Genomic DNA, 17953 nt, shown 5'->3' on the forward strand with positions numbered 1-17953 from the left:
CATTGTCTTTGCCTCAGGAGGAGCCAGGTCAAAAATAATCTCACTCTCTGGACTAGGACTAAGAGTACTCCCGAGGTTAGACTGCTAGCCTTGGATTAGGAGTACTCCCGAGACTAGTGACTATGGGTGGGATGATATGAGTAACTCACAATACGATACTGTGACGAATCTGGCCCTCGATAACGATAATATTACGATACATGATATCAGCTATAATCAATCTATTGCAAGACATTTTATCTAAGATAAATCACAAAATCTGTAACTGAAGACAAAATACCCATAAAAAGCTTTGTTACCATCTGCAATACAAATATATATAAATCATGTTTTATAACGTTTTCAGTTTGTGTACCTCATTTCAATTATTTTTATTGCAGTAAAATGGGATCGTCAAGCAGAAAGAAAAAAAAATAGTATTGCATGTATCGGAAGTGACAATATATTGCAGTATCGATTTTTATGTCCCACCCCTACTAGTGAATATGCTAGCCTTAGACTAGGAGTACTCCCGAGACTAGCGACTATGCTAGCATTGGACTATACTAGTGCCGACTAGTATTATACTGTATTTCAAACATCTTTTAATTTTTTTTTAAACATAGCACATTGTTTCCATGTACTTTAAATAACAAACAAGTGACAACGATGCCCAGAGAGAAACTGCTTTAATCGTATGCTCTTTCAAGTCATATTGCATCACAACAGTCACCGACAATAACCATCTGTATCGGACACAATTGTGCGTGAGTGTGCAAACCAAAGAGCAGGATAACAGCGATGCAAAGGTAGGCAGGGCACTGTATTGAACTTCAGTTCTGCTGCAGGGCTTTATTCTATACATGTTGATAATGGAGGCACACATACATTTGTTCTTCAGCCCTCCTGTGGCCCTTTGTCATAGCACCCCCTCTCTTCCCACTTCTCGCTCCGTGGCTTTCTGATGGAGGCCCCTCCCGTGACCGCGCCGGGGCTCGCCACCTCTGCTGCAAGGGTGACCGGCCCCTCCCCTGCTCCTGGAGCTTCGCTCATCCCACTGGTGGTGTGCGGCGCTTTGGGCTTCCCACTGCCTGTCCTGCCAGTGATCTGGCTGGTATACAGATCCACGAGGTCCCCTTCTCCTTCCCCGACTCCCCCTGCCGTGGACAGATTCTCCACTGTCTTTTGGGCAGTCGTCGTTCTGGGCATCCGGACATGGTGGCCGACACATCTCCTGCTTGTTTGCGGAGAGCGGAGCCTCTTCTTGGTTTGGGTCTGTGGAGTACTTCCGGTTTGCCTTCTCCGATTGGTTTAGATCCACGGTTCCTAATTTCTGTTGGCCCTGGTTAACCTGAAGTCTAGTTCTTATTGGTGCTTCAGTAGAATAGCCATATGTGCCGTCTGAGGCCAGAGAGAGTCTGTCCAGTTGCTCTGTAGGGGGGGCGGGTCTCCCATGGTGTGGCCTTCCCCGCCCTCCTCTCCTCGGACCCTTCAACTGGCTCTGCCGTCTGTGGCCTGGCCCGCCTCGGCGATGCGGTTGGCCGATGTGCTGCAGCTGGTCTCGCAGAGCGCTAAATTCATCAGAGGGCACAGGTGGAGCGGCGGGCACTGATTGGCTAGGAGAGGCATCTGGGTTATCATTTTCACCATCAGCAGGTGGCTGTGGAAGTACACATGCATAATTGTATTTCAATTGATTTTCATTCATCCTACAATATTTCCATAAAAAAAATCCAGACTTTAATTTCTTGCATTCTTGACTGGAATTGAAGATTTTGCTTCATGTTAAAAATTATGTGAACTGATATGTGGCATAACATCCGTGTTTCCCCTAGGATCTTTTTCAGGGGGGGTGGTAGTATCGGTGCATTTCTTTACACTGAGCTGAAATTAAACGATTGCACATAAATTAGGTAAATAAATATTAACAATATTTATTTACAACACATAAATTAACTTTACAATTATACATACAGTAGTGACAACACACATGAACTATTTACAATACAGGGAGGCACATACAACACTCATAACTATTTACAACCAGTGTCAGAGCAAGTGCACTCAAGTTGTTTGGAAATTCTTGAGGGCTCAGAGTGCACACTGGACGCTCTGACCGAAGAGTCAGTTTATCAGAGCAGACTTTCAAAGTGAATTTATTAACTCACCTTAACTAGGGCCCTATGAAATCCATTTGATCTTTTCCTGTTTTCAGATATGAATTGTCCTGTTTTCGGATTTCTCTGTTTTAAATTTTCCTGTTTTTGGATTTCATATTTTTTTCTTTGGATTTAACAAAAAAAAATGTTTAACTAACTTTAATAACCGTACATCTGCAAAAGTGCCAGTGCAGTTAAAAAAAAACATAAGTCTTCAGGGGTAGTGCCCGACAAGCCTAGTGCTTCTCCCTAGCCTTTTTCGGACAATGCTACAATAACAGCTGGTAAAACTTTGGCGATTTATGGAATGACTATTGTTATGTGTCCAATATCCGAAAAAGAAATTAACTGAACTGAAATGTTCAGTACCAGTTCAGTTCTGAGGTTTATTTTTTTCAATTCAGTTCAGTTAAATTCAATGCAGTTCAACTGCCAGTGCAGTGCAATAACTAAATAATAATTAAATAGTAAAATAATAATTTGTTTAAAAGAAATCAGAAAAAAACTGTAAAATGTAATTTCTTTCAAAAAGATGTCCTTTAAGGGCTTGTGTCCATAGCCGACGTTTTATGAGTTGTCAGCTCCTTTCTGTCATTAATTTCTATGCTGGAGAAGCGACGGGCGCGCTCCTCTTCCCAGCGACGCGCCTCGCGTTTTATGAGCTCTGGGCGGCAGCGTTTTTGGCGGAGCGCTCCCAGCTCATAAAGTTGAAACTAGTTAAACTTTTGGAAAAGGAGCGCGCTCATCAATGTAACTCATCGAGGAAGGGGCGGAGCCGCGGCTGGCCCGAGCCTCAGAAAAAACGCTTAGAGTTTTTTTTTTTTTTAGAGCTTTTGAAAAAAAGGCTTTGAGTGGACACATAGCCTAACTCATTCTGCGCCAATCACAGAAAAAGTCAGGTTATCTTGCCAACCGTTCAGCACCAATCACGAGAAAAGTCGGGTTTAATCATTATTTCTTTTATTAGCTATATCCATTCATTTTCATCCATCCAGCCTGATGTTATCATTGGGAATGGGTCCGAGCTCGCAAAAGGGCAAATACAGCCACCTACCAGCTGGTATTGCACTCCATTATAAATGGTGTAGTTTCTTTTCTGGGACGATCCGAGCCGTGCGGGCGGGGTTTAGGTGCTCAGGCGAGGTAGGCCTTTGCAACGATGGTATGGGGACGGACCTCCACAAGCAGTATTTGGAATGACGATCAGATAATTGGATTATTTCTTTTGCATTACATCAGATACAAGGTAAGAACACTATATATAAAAGCTTGCGTTGATCTGATATTTCTTTCTACCCCGATCGCGGCTGTCTGTGTGTGGCTGTGTGCCGTTGGGTGGGAGGAGGTGGCGGGGGAGCCCCGCGGTCCAGGGCTCTTTTCATTCTTGCATGAGGAAGGATAATAATGATGATCTACTGTTGATTTCAGGAAGATTCGATAATAAGGCGAAAAATGACAACGTGTTTAGTTTAGTGTATTCCACTAAAGGGCTATTATCGCGTCTTTTCATGGAATTACTCAGAACCACCCAAACTATATTCATATTCTAAATGGTATAAAATGGAAATGTACCGATGAAAAAACGATCCGTTTTGTACATGTTGACTGGAAGCAACTCACTGATAATCGACGGGTGTATTAGACCCATAGCTATAATTTAAGATATATTTTAAGCACTCGCAAATCTTGCAGTCCCCCCATTGATTAAAGAGGTGGCGTTCTAGCGCCATCTCGCGCATTAAGCGATGGTGCAGAATGAGTTAAAGGTTCATGCTTCTCCCAATATCTGGCTGACATCACCATTGTGATACATGATAGTTAGGCCTTTGTGTTTTCCTCAGTGAGGGATTCTCTTTTGTTGGTCAGCAGCGTTTTGTACTTGCTGAAGCTTCTCTCTGTATAATTATTTTTTAAGTTTAAATATCAACATTATCTGGCCATCCTCGGTAAATACTATCAAACTCCTCTGATCTCATCTGGTCTATCCAAAGACCAGTTAGGACGTGCGCGCACGCACACAGAAAGGGAGAAAGGGAGAATCATGGCATATAAGCCATTCTCCCTTTCTGTGTTCAAGTTCAAGTTTCTTTATTAGTTGTCATACAGAAATACAGGATACTTTTGTATGAAATGCTTCTTCTGTTCCGTGTGTGCGTGTGCGAGCGCCCATTAAGCAGACTTAATGATTTTAGAATATCATTAAATCAACTATCCAGTTCGTTTTTATAGTGTAACGTTTGGCTACTTGAAGGAGAGAGAGAGAGATACTGAGACTTGTTACGCGTGACACTAGTCAGTGACTTGCGCTCTGTTGTCTCGGAATGGATTTGGTAGCTTTTTTCCTGCGTCTCTGTAGACCGTGCCACGCCACTGTTTTAAAGTCGTAGTGAAGATTGATTTATATGAAAAAAAACTATGTATGTATAATTTAGCTAGCTAGCTAACGTTACTGGGATTAAAGCTTACAAATTTTTTTTTTTTTTTTTAAATACATTTTTCTTTGTACGCTTTCAGGAGGGGTGGGGGGTTTCATTGGCGGGGCGGGCCACCCCTTCAAGGCAATGGTAGGGGAAACACTGAACATTATGGCCTTTTTAGACTTGAGACAACTTCCAATTACCTGCAAATGATCAAATACAATTTCCATACTTTTCCATTCAAGAATTTCCAGACCAGCGTATGTAGGAACTTTGCATAAAATTGTCAAAAAGAAAGCAAGTGTAAAAATATTGAATGGATCACAATGCATTGATAAGAATGTGGAAATCTACCTGCATTGATTGATCTATAAAATTAACAATCCATATCAATGCAAAATGTAGTAGTTACCTATTTAATAAACAAAACTGATCTTTATATTTATCAGCACTTGTCTGATGAGCAAAACTGTGCAGATATACCGGTGAACATATTTTTATTGGCTAATGATTTTCTTTGAAATCTTTATTCATTTTTTTTATTTTATTTTTTTTATCTGCATCGTCTGATGAGGAGTACTGGGCAGATGGAAACGACCAATGATTATTTCGGTTTCGTTTTGTTTGGATACTTGCAAGAGATTCTCCATTTTCACGTCTTATAAATTTCAGTATGCTGCATAATTAGATTACCGTAGTAATTAAAAAAGAATAATACAGACATAATCATATAGATTGGTAAATATCAGTTATCGGCCATAATAGAACATTTGTTACAGTTATCTGTCAACATTTTAATATGGTTGCATCCCCAATAATTACCTCATTGATATGTATGAGGAAACGGTTTGATTCCACCTCCGGGTCGATGATCCCCCCCTTGGCTCTCTGGCGCTCCAGCAGCTTCTGCAGCTTACGCCACTTCTGTCTGAAGTCTGCCCCGAGCACCTCTCCTTCCAGCTGAGTGAAGAAACACAAAGCCTATTCAAAATGGCTGCACCTAACCTAGAACTCAAAACAACAGCAGCCTTCTAGGGGCTTTTGCATCACTGCAATTGGTAATGAGCAGGCTCAATTTGAGCTATAGAAACTAGCTATAAACACAGTGGCTTTAAATCAAGCACTAAATGTTAGCATGGTTGTATTTGGCTCCTTGGTTTGGTTTGTCTGGAGGGGTGAGCACCCCTCTGCACAGAACAGCACCCTGATCCATCGTAAAGAACAACAGCACCCTGATCCATTTGAAAGAGCAACAGCACCCTGATCCATCTGAAAGAACAACACCACCATACAAAAGGTGAGTCAATCGGCTACTGGCTTACTAGGTCAAAGCGGGGTTTGCTACCATACCTAAATAACCACTAGCTTTTTCCTACATTTCTCAAAATGCTTTCTAAAACTTTGGCCATTTCCCTGGCTCTTTTATACGTTTATCGCATTTATACTTGGTCAAGTTCGACCGACAGAAGCAGGCTGAAAGGGTTCAGATGGGGGGGAAGACACTCTGGGAAAGGCACGGCTGCAGTCCGGGATTCGAACTCGCTCAGCCCCAGATCCGTGACGAGCACAGTTGTCCACGGCGCTGAAATAGCACTCGCGGTACGTGGTGAGCTACTGGAGCTCCCCTCTCAAAATGCTTTCATATGCGTGTATAATTCAATCACAGACAACACATTGGAACAACTAAATGACAAATGACCAACTAGTGTGAATAACATAAATGGTCTGTGTCTGAATAGTACATTTTCAAAAGGCTAATTTTCAAAAGCTAACATTAAAAATGTTTTTATTTAACCAGGCAGGTCAGTTAACAAATTATTATTTTCAATGGCGGCCTGGCGGGAAAAAAAAGGTTACCATGCTAGCTAGTAGTAGCTAGGTACTAGAACCCTGGGTAGCCATCCATGCTCGGTCCTAGCAAGTAATGTTAGCAATCGTTAACCCTGTCGCCCACTTCAGACAGGTGTCGCTTAGGCCTCGGTCCTTGGACCCCTTGGATACTCAACTCTTCCTCTCCTCCCTCAGATATCAATGTCTCTGAGCGGATCTCAGCATGTCTGTCAGACATCTCCGCCTGGATGACGACCAACCACCTCAAACTGAACCGAAGCAAAAAAGAATTGCTTCACCTGCCGGCCAAATCCTCCCCGCTGACAGACCTTTCCATCACAGTGGAGAAAGTAGCTGTGGCAGCGTCCACAACCGCCAAGAACCTTGGTGTAGTCCTTGATGACCGGCTGAACTTCTCCGCAACAACCAGAACCTGCAGAGCAATGTCAGAAGGATTCGCCCCTTCCTGACAAAAGAAGCCACTCAACTCCTTGTCCAATCAACATTGTCTCACCTCAAGTACTGCAATGCACTGCTTGCTGGTCTACCGACCCCTGCCACCAAGCCACTTCAACTCATTCAGAATGCAGCCGCCCACCTGATCTACCAAAGTCAGCCCATGTTACCCCACTTCTTAGGGACCTGCACTGGCTCCCCATCACCACAAATCCGGTTCAAGGCCATCGACCTGGCATATCGCGCGGGAAAGGGAACGGCTCCCACCTACCTCCGGTTAATGGTCTCCGCACTACATCTTCTGGCCGCCTCTGACCCACTCCTATCCGAGCTCCGGGAGGGTCATCAAAAAGAAGCCACCTATTCTCGGTCCTCGATACACAAGTGGTGGAACAAACTTCAAGTTCCCACCAGTTAGGACAGCTGAAACCTGACCAATCTTTCGCCATCGTCTAAAGACACACTTCTTCAATCAATATCTTGATTTATTTTTGTATCCTCTTTTTCTCCACCTGATTTTCTATGCTTTTCTCCCCATCCCAATTTAGTCGTTATGCCAATTCCCCCCCCTCCCTGGTTGTTGTGCGCATGTTCCCCCTACTGGTCGGTACAAGGGAACCCTGAAGTCTACCAGTACCACATGCTTCCTCCGACACATGCAGAGACAGCCAGCGGCTCTCTTTTCACCTGGCAGCGAGGACTCTCATTGGTGAAGTGTAACGCGTGGGAGGTCACGCTGCCTTCACCACTTCCTGCCTTTCGCTGAGCAGGCGCCCAGACCTGACCTGTAAGCGTCGCTGTCCACAACGCCAGATTCCCACCCACGACTTCCCTCCCGCTAACTCAGCCAAACGAGTTAGTATGACGATCTGCCCAAGCCGCAGGCAATGCCGACTCGGGGAGTCGAGACCGCAGCCTCTTGCATTGGTGACGAGCGCAATCTCCGCTACGCCACCCGACCGCCCCCAATATCTGAATTTTAATATATCATTTTAAATTAAAAAAAATTACCTTCTTACTGTCTTCTACTATCATGCACTCTTCCTAATATACTAATATGTCTATACTACTATGCACTCAACACTGCAGTAATCAAGTTAACACTTTGATGAACATCGTTGTTAGAGTTGTACCCTTCCTTGTCGTACAGAACTTGTAAGTCGCTTTGGATAAAAGCACCAGCTAAATGACAAAATGTGAAATATAATGAGAACATTAATGTTTGTTTTCATCTAATGATGAGGTCTTCCCATAGACCTACCAGTCTTTTATAATCAATTGGCAAATCGAACCAATGGAAGACCATTTCAAAAAAAAACTTAGGTGTAAAAGCTGCCCAAGTTGTCAATGTGTAAATTGACCAATTTTGCTCTTCATTTAAGCGTCACCTTTAGACTGCAGGGGGCAGGGGAAGACAGGAGCTGGTCCACGTCATACATCAAGGGTTCTCTACACACTGGACACACGACAGTCAGCTCCTATGAGAGGAGAAAGATGAGCCCAGATGCCTTCAGTACGCTTAAGAGAACATGTTCCGACAGCTTTGTGTGAATGGTGTGAATAATTTTTTTTTTTTTTAACAAATGTTTTTTATTTTCCCTTTTTTAACATGAAACTAGACAAACAATACAGTAACAGTAATAATCAATGATAAATCACAGGACAATGACAGAAATAATAATAACAATAATGACAGTCCAGTAATTAAATCAAAATGAATGTAGATTAAAAAACATAAAAATAAATACAATACATGTGCTCTTGCTCGCTCTTCTTTCGTGTGAAGTTAACAACAAAACATTTAAATTATTTCGAAACCTTAACATAGACATCTGTTGACGCCTGTAGATATGTCATTGTCAGTATGTAAATATGAATCCTTTGCTTAACCCATGTGTGGTGTTCAGGTCTGTGGGACGCGTTTTCAATGTTTACTAAAAGAGAAATGATACAATGAATAATAATTTTTTACTTCCCTTTTTGGACTCATTGGCCATGGCTCATTTTATGTGAAGTGAATGAAACAAAGCGGGGCTTGCAACTCACTTTTGATGCTCCAAGGTGTTTTAATTGTGATTGTTTAATTGTTTAATTGTGATTAAAACACCTTGGAGCATCAAAAGTGAGTTGCGAGCCACGATTTGTTTCATGTACTACTGTTTTTACAGTTTGGCTCAGCACCAAGGAAAGGAGGGTGTGCGTTATTAATTTTTTCTCATTTTATGTGAAGAACATATAAAATAATAGAAAAGTGCACACTATCACCCCCCCCCCCCCCCCCCCTACAAATTTTTATTTCATATTCAGGTCTACTGGACCCAAATGTGTGGAAATTGTAGGTCAAGTAAACATGGTACATTTGAAACAAAAAGGCTCACCGTGTACCTTCACTGTCTTAGTCTGGATCACAGAACTGAGACTGTGGGTATAAGCTGCCATTGGCCGACTATTTCAGTTGGAATTCTCCTCCCCTTCTGCCATCTGCGACACTATTGCAAGAGCCGTCACTTCATCCTGGGCTTAGCCGCGCCACCAAGGATGATTGGGATTGTTTTAAAGAAATACAAATAAGCCAGAGTGTTTTTAAATTCAAATTAGGATTTAGCCCCAGTTAAAAAGGTGAATGCTGCCCATCTCACTAAAATGATAGGAGTCTCTGTCCCGCCTTTTCTCAGGTACCGTCCATCTGATCAACTTCACACATGGTGGGCGTGTCGCTGAAGACCCAGGGCAATGCAGTTTTGGGTCTCGGACTTTATGAGGCGTTTGAGTGAGCCTTTACACCCACATTAGCTTTTAATGCTAGAATATAAAGCTCAGTTTTGTGTGTCGCCCTGCTGGTTGATGCCTTACCTCTTCGTCTGTCCTCTCCCTGGTCTTGTCCTCCTCCAGCTCCCTCCCCCTCTCCAGGAGCTCCCTCTCAGAGTGGGTGACGTAGCGCCCTAGGCAGTGGGAGTGAAAGTAGTGGTAGCAGCTGGTCTTGGTGAACGCCTCATCCTCCTGAGGCAAAGACAATCGGGTCAAGGAAATGTGAAAGATCTCAAGGACAATGACATATCCAGTTGACTTTGGGAATGGCACATTTTGATCGTTTGAAGTCCCTACTGATGCGACAACCATAACCACCTTACCTTAAACCCATAAAGGCAAATGACACAGTTCCCATGGGGAATATTGCTCTCAGTCAGGATTTCTTTGGCTTTCTGTGAGAGGAGAAAAGTGGTTTTGGGGTATGATAAAACATCTGGATGAATTTGTGGCAGCAGATAATTTTTTTTTTTTTTATTCGCTTTTTCTCCTTATTTTTCTCCCATCCCAATTTCGTAATTCCAATTCTCCCCTCCCTTGTCTTGAACGTTGCTAGACTATGCCTCCCACTGGTCGGCTGTAGTGAGGATAGAAGCCTTGCATGACGTGTCCCCTCCGGTACACGAGGAGGCAGCCTGTCACATCTTTTCACCAGACAGCTCGAACTCTCAGTGGCAAGGAGTAACGCGTGGGAGGCTTACGCTGCCCCCAATACTTCCTGTTTCTGCTGTACAGGAGTCACCCAACAGACCTGTAGGAGTCGCTGTCCACAACGTCCAATCCCCACCCACCGGCTTTCCCACCCTCTAACACTCTAATTGTGTTAGGATGACGGCCGGCCAAGCCGGAAGCAACGCAGAGAGCTGGGCTTGATACCAGCATCTCCTGCGTTAGTGGCGAGCGCCACCCAGCCGCCCTATGGCAGCAGATTCATGACTCTCAAAACTGATATGGCAACTACAATTCTTGTCCCAATATTTGCGTTTAGTTTTAAATGAGGACCGGTGCAGATTCCGTACTGCTACTGGCTTGATAGTGATTTAGCAATGGAGAGACGTTTGGACTCGGAATTGGTGAGAGAAAATAAATAAGCATGTCACCAAAGCAGCAAACATTTTTAAATCAATGCACCGATATATTAATAAAAAAAATTTCACATTATAAAAATAAGCTTTTTTCATTAACGTACATTGCTTGCAAAACATCAGTATAGAGCTGGCTGACCTCAATGAGCTGATATAACACTGGTGAACCCAGGCAGGACTCAGCCTCCGCCTGCAGACATCTCTGGACACTGAGAGAGAGAGGGGCAGAGAGAAACAGATAGAGGAGAGAGAAGGGGGGATGAATATGAATTAGAAAACAGTTACTCATACTTAGTGTTAGTGATGCCAGTAAATACACACTATAAATATAATATAGAGACAACCACACTATAAATATAATATAGAGGCCAACACACTATAACTATAATATAGACTACCACACACACACTATACATATACCATAGAAGCTACCACACAATATAAATATAATATAAAGGCTACCACACAATATAAATATTATATGGCTACTACCACACACTATACATATAATAGAGGCTACCACACACTATAAATATAATATAGATGCTACCACACACTATAAATATAACATGGGGCTACCACACTATAAATATAATATAGAGGCTACCACACACTATAAATAGAATATAGAGGCTACCACACACTATAAATATAACATAGGGGCTACCACACTATAAATAGAATATAGAGGCTACCACACACTAAATAGAATATAGAGGCTACCACACACTATAAATAGAATATAGACGCTACCACACACTATAAATAGAATATAGAGGCTACCACACACTATAAATATAATATAGAGGCTACCACACACTATAAATATAATATAGAGGCTACCACACAATGTAAATATAATATAGAGGCTACCACACACTATAAATATAATATAGAGGCTACCACACAATGTAAATATAATATAGAAGCTACCACACAATATAAATATAATATAGAGGCTACCACACAATGTAAATATAATATAGAAGCTACCACACACTATAATATAGAAGCTACCACACACTATACATATAATATAGAAGCTAACACACAATATAATATAGAAGCTATCACAATATAAATATAATATAGAAGCTACCACACAATATAATATAGAAGCTACCACACAATATAATATAGAAGCTATCACAATATAAATATAATATAGAAGCTACCACACAATATAATATAGATGCTACCAATGGCCTCCTCTGTTCTAATCGTCCTCATCATGTTTTTGCAGTAATCTTGCCAAAGTATAGACATATTGATGTTGAAATTCTACACATAGAGGCTTCAAATTATTACAAGGCTAGTTGGAAGCACTATACAGACAAATAACAGCAATAAAAGGATCAACATCTTATTACCTTCTCAGCTTGTCATCAGAAAGCCCTCGGGGGTTATGGATGGAAATTGAGGGAGGAGATGAGGGGTACTGAGAGAGAGAGAGAGAGACACACAGAGAGATACATTATTTGTTGAGATCAGAATGTGCTTGTCCAAAAGAACAAAATATTAGTAGCTTTCTGTGTTTCAGCTAACTACTGAACATCAGACTGTACCAGACTGCACCAGCCACTTCATCAATAGTAAGTGACAATGTTATTCTAGTCTGTGCTTCCTTTTAATAACACAGATGCATGGTTGAAGAATCAACCCGGATTCCCCACTGTAACTCCGGTCCATCCCGTCCCATTCGATTGAATATGTTCCTCTCTGCTGGGTAGCAGTTTTCTCCCTCCACTTACTATGAGAATGCACAATGAGAAGGCACAATGAGAAGACACAGCTGTGGAGTCGAAAGAATTAGGATACGGTCAGATATGTTCAATGTCAGCCTCCCTCTGTGTATCCTTTTGTTTGGCTTTTTGGGAAAAACACGAGAAAGATAATCTTCAGTGACTGTAAACCACCTTTAAAAAAAATACTTGTGTTGCATTTCAGTTAAAGAATGAATACTCCTTAACTGGAAGGAAAGCAAAGGGAAGAATAAATCACCTTGTCCTTTTTATGACTATCCTGCTGTGGCTCCTATAGTTCAGATATTTCACTGGGTTGTCAGAAGGAGGAAGCAACAAAAGGCAAGTGCTTCGCCACCTGCACCAATTCAGTTGCCGCAAATCAAGAACGTCTGTTGCAGGTTTTACTTTGCACGCGGCCAGTAAACCTATATTTGGCATGCGAGTAAGAGAGATCATATAGGCCTAGATAGAAGAGAACAAGAAGGAGGGGAAGTTAAGGTGGCTTTGATTGATTGAAAATTGTATTAACAGATTGCAGAATGGGTACAGTACAGTACAGCTCAATACACACAATTGTTAAGGGGATGCAGACCAGAGAAAGACTTTCATCTTGTTTACATCAGGGTCCACCATTTTCAATTCATCATAACATATATGACATACATGTAGACAGACTACATTACTGTTGCATCTAGACATTTATGACATACCAGATCTACAAATATACAGTACTGTTTATGTGTACAAAAGGAGTCTAAAAAGAGAGTATATACATTTGAGGGGGAAGAAACTGTACATTGGAGGAGGTTGGGTAGGTGGGGGGGGGGGGGTTGGGTAGGTGGGGTGGGAAACTGTACATTGGAGGTGGTTGGGTGGGTGGAGTGGGTGGGGGGTTGGGTAGGCGAGGTGGGGGAAACTGTACATTGGAGGGGGTTGGGTTTGGACATTTACAGGGTCCACTTTCGAATTGCAGTCTCCTGTAGGTGCTCTTTGAGAGTGGTTTTGAAAGTGGGTAGTGATTCACATTCCTTTACAGCTGTGGGTAGGGCGTTCCACATTGATGTGGCATAATTGCGCAACGCGTTTAGTGCCTTGTTTGAGCCGAATCTGGGTTTAACCTGATTTGTGGAGCTCCCTCTGGTGTTGTGGTCGTGGTATTCACCGACCTTTGGGAAGTATTTTAACATGTACATGGGTACCTTAGTAGTGTAGTGTATCTTGTAGACCAGGCCCATTGCAAGTTGCTGTACTCTGTCGTCTACTCTAAGCCATCCTAGGTTGTCAAAGTGGGCAGGGGTGAGGTGGGTTCTAGGAGTAAGGTCAAGCAGTAGTCTGACCAGTTTGTTTTGTGATGTTTTCTAATTTAGTATTTAGCGCCTTTGAGGTGTTTTGGTACCATGAGGTACTGCAAGCATAGTCGTAGTACCCTTGAATGAGTGCTCCTGCCAGAGTTTAAGGTATTCTTGTTTACCAGAGAAGAGATCCGGTACAATAATCTAGTTTGTTGGTTGACTTTTTTGATTACATTGGATGCCATTTTGTCACAGGAAAGATTTGCCTCTAGGATGGAACCCATGTATGGAATTTCATCTTTCCTTGTGACAATATTGTCACCCACTGTAACTGAGAAGCCGTTGGTCTTGCTGAGTTTGTTATTTGAACCGAAGAGAATGGACTCTGTCTTACCCAGGTGTAATGATAGTTTGTTATCAGCGAGCCAGGTGCAGATTCTGCCTACTGGCTACTGGCTTCTGGCTACTAATATGGATGCCGGTCACCATCTTTGGAGAATAGCTAAACCCATATAAAAATGCAGAAAAGGATGGGTGGGAAAAGAACGGTCGAGGGGATTCTTGGGTTAAAAGATGGTTGGGAATTCTTGTGTGAAAAGCTCCTGTGATAGTCATGGGGTTTTGTGTGGCAGCTCTTCACACAAGAATTCCCAACCATCTTTTAACCCCAAAAATCCACACATCAAAACACAGTTAACCGAAATGATCGTCTACGTCCACTTGCCCAAAAAATATGACTCCCCAAGCTGGATAGGACAAGATGATGAGCCTACCTGCAGATCTAGGGTCAAGGTCAGGGTGAGTCGCACAAATTGGGAGAGAGAGTCCTCGGCTGTGGAAGGGTAGAGAACCAGACTCACATCCCAGCCCCTGGTCAGACACAACAGGCAGTCAGCAGATTAAACATTAAATACACACAGATACAATGCTGTAACTCAAAGAGGGTGAAATCGTCCTATAATTCAGTGTAGGATGTTAGAAGTCCGGCAGATGCGAGAGGACATCGAGATGAGTGATGTAACAAACTTAGGCAACCTCTGAAGACATAGGTGTAACATTTTATTCATCAAACGCAATCTGTTATCGACGATGCATGCCACAAACAGCAAGTCAACCCCAATTACTCAGTGATCCGGTGGGCCAGGTAGCTAGTGATGGTCGTCGTGCTACCATTAGGCATTACTGTACAAACTCACCCGTCATCTATCCTGGAGACCTGCAATTCATCCAGATAGATCGACTGGAGCACCTCGATCTCAGACAGTACACTGCAGAGGACGAGAAGAGTTGAAAAGTGAATTAATGCTAAAATGGTAAAATCTCGATTGTATAGCTTGTTAGTAGCAAAAATGTTGTGTACCGTTATATTGTCGCTGTCGAGCCTGCTAACTTACTTGCTAGGTAGTATCAGGTTGCTAACGTTAGCATACTGTAGCTGGCTTGTTGTTATTAACGTTAATTATGCCAGTGACATGTCATCTAATTTGCTGGAAAAAATGTTTATATGATCTACAAATATACAACAAATGAATGTAGTATACCACTCAAAAAGAATATAAACATCTTCGAAAGAGAATCCAGACTCACTCGCTCTCAGCAGCCATGATGATTATATTCTCGTTCCAACAAACGGAACCTTCGAAACCCTATGGGGACCACAGTCAACGTAACACACGTATTCTTCCTCCCTAGTAGTGGCAAAAAAATTCCTCTTTGGTGAGTAGGGTCCAGCTGCAATGCCGGAGCGATCCTCTCACGGAGGAGATACAACCATAGATATATATAGAACACTAGATAGCTTGCCCGCGCTGCCGGCCAATGGAGAGCGACATCACTGAACCGCCGCCATCTTGGGAGAGTCAGCCTTGAGTGAGAGTGAGTGAGCTGCACAGACAAAAATACTCATAACTCGCTGAAATATTGACGGATTTACAAACGGTTTGGTTTATTACAAGCATTATTAACGTGGCTATGATTCAAGCGGTTTGTAAAAAAAAACATCTTTATTTTTATTTTTTATAAGTATGCAGTATCCAGGGGTGCAGTCGTAATATGGGCGGAGGCCAAACGGTATCCTATTATTATGCAAAGTCTAGGCACTTATCACCTAGACTTTGCAGAATAATAGGATGCGCGCACTTCGAAGCCCAAACGCCGTTTGACCGCGGTTGCCCAGCACTGCACCACTGGCAGTATAACTACATCTTTGATGTTTATAGCAAACCAACCCGTTTGTAAATCCGTCAATATTTCAGCGAGTTATGAGTATTTTTGTCTGTGCAGCTCACTCACTCTCACTCAAGGCTGACTCTCCCAAGATGGCGGCGGTTCAGTGACGCTGGTGACTCCGCCTTAAGCTATCTAGTGTTCTATAGATATCTATGGATACAACTGGGAACGAGGTTATTGCAATAGGGTATATCTGCAGAGCCGCAAGCCCAATGTCTGGGCGGGGCTTCGTGGCTTGGACTAGGTTTGAGGCAGATTTTCGTGGCTTGGACTAGGTTTGACTGTGTGTGGGCGGGGCGCTTATTGCTTAATAACAGCGGAGCAGTGCTGCCGTTGCTTCCGCATTTTCCCTGATTGGCTGCGACATGCCCCGCGGCAGGCGCGGCAACCGCAGAGCGGAGCGGCAGAGCTTGCGGCATTATGTAACCGCCCTAATCCGCCATGATTTTCATTCGGCGCTCAGCTCACCTGGCAACGCAGCGGTCCTGTGGTCCGTTGTTGACAAGTTTGAATCCCATCAAAAAAAAATCTTTTAACGTGATTTTTTTTTTAACGTGTATTCTTTCGCCGGTTAAGGTTAGGCATGGTTAAGGTTAAGGTTAAGGTTAGGCATTGTTTCGGAGTTGGTTAAGGTTAGAACGGTTAAGTTTAGGCGCTGTTAAGGAGCTGGTTAAGGTTAGAGTTTGTCTTAGAGAATGGCAATATTCTTTCTATGGTTAAGGTTAAGGTTAGGCATGGTTAAGGTTAAGGTTAAGGTTAGGCATTGTTTCGGAGTTGGTTAAGGTTAGAACGGTTAAGTTTAGGCGCTGTTAAGGAGCTGGTTAAGGTTAGAGTTTGTCTTAGAGACAGCCTATTTCCTTACTGCCGCTCTCCCGCGTTGCCGCGGTCACATGGTCAAATTGTCACATTCTTGCACTGCTCCGCTGTTAAAAAGCAACACGCGGGCGGGGCGTCGTGGCTTGTACCTTGTTTTGCACTACTGCGCATGCGGATGAGGGGGGGATTGCAGAATGGGTACAATACAGTACAGCTCAATACACACAATTGTTAAGTGAATGAATGAATGAATGAATGAATGAATGAATGAATGAATGAATGAATGAATGAATGAATGAATGAATGAATGAATGAATGAATGAATGAATGAATGAATGTATATCAAAGCAGGGTAGCCGGACCAGCACTCACAGGTTCAATGTTTTTTAATGGCAGCCTGAATAAAAAGCAGACATGTTTCAGACAATGTCCTTCTTCAGTGGTATGGCTAGCACTGGAAATACATTCAAGGTGATGGTTAAATACACCTGGCAGGTAATTGACACGGCAGGAAATGACATCACAACACAGGTGTGCCTGTGCAATATGACCAAATGAATGACCTATCAAAATAGAGTCCAATCATAATTTATACATATATATAGATATATCTATATCTAACACCAATCTATATTATAAACAATACAATACAAAACAAAACTAAACAAAATTACCAGAAACTTGATAACATATAACATGCCCATTAATTTATAGGGCTGATTGAGCCACTTTACGTAATTAATTAATTAGTTTCAAATTATCCATCGGGCATCTTTGTGAAGCATGCCTCTAGTTTGGCAACAAACAACAACTTTAATCAGACCAGAAATAACAATGTAGGAGTAAGGAGGTTAAAGGAAACAGGTTAAAACTTTCTCTTCATTCATTCCTCTAGGTTCGATGCAATTGAACAGGTGGATATAATAACATTCACGTTGCAACAGCAGCTTGTGTCTGTCTCCACCTTGTGCTGGCCTGAGTACTAACTCTAGTCCCATATATTTGAGATCGTTGACGGTATGTTTACACTTAGAGAAATGTCGAGCTACCGACGACTTGACATCTGAATTTCTCACAGCACATTTGTGTTCACTTATTCTTGATTTAAAGGCTCTCGTTGTTTTGCCCACATAAGAA

The 17953-nt window shown here is 42.5% G+C and overlaps 1 protein-coding gene across 1 annotated transcript; it reads right to left on the bottom strand.

Annotated features, from left to right (window-relative positions):
• Positions 1 to 713: 713 nt before the first annotated feature.
• On the bottom strand, positions 714 to 15417 carry rnf25 (ring finger protein 25). The gene is made up of 10 exons (XM_084328616.1): positions 15359 to 15417; positions 14968 to 15039; positions 14545 to 14641; positions 12105 to 12172; positions 10874 to 10943; positions 9973 to 10044; positions 9695 to 9841; positions 8230 to 8319; positions 5378 to 5515; positions 714 to 1639 (listed from the first exon to the last, which is right to left on the bottom strand). The coding sequence occupies exons 1-10, from the start codon at positions 15373 to 15375 to the stop codon at positions 899 to 901; spliced, it is 1512 nt and encodes a 503-aa protein (XP_084184742.1). The 5' UTR covers positions 15376 to 15417; the 3' UTR covers positions 714 to 898.
• Between the last annotated feature and the right edge of the window lie 2536 nt (positions 15418 to 17953).

This window comes from Notolepis coatsorum (assembly GCF_963971535.1).
Source record: "Notolepis coatsorum genome assembly, chromosome: 14".
Lineage (NCBI taxonomy): Eukaryota > Metazoa > Chordata > Actinopteri > Aulopiformes > Paralepididae > Notolepis > Notolepis coatsorum.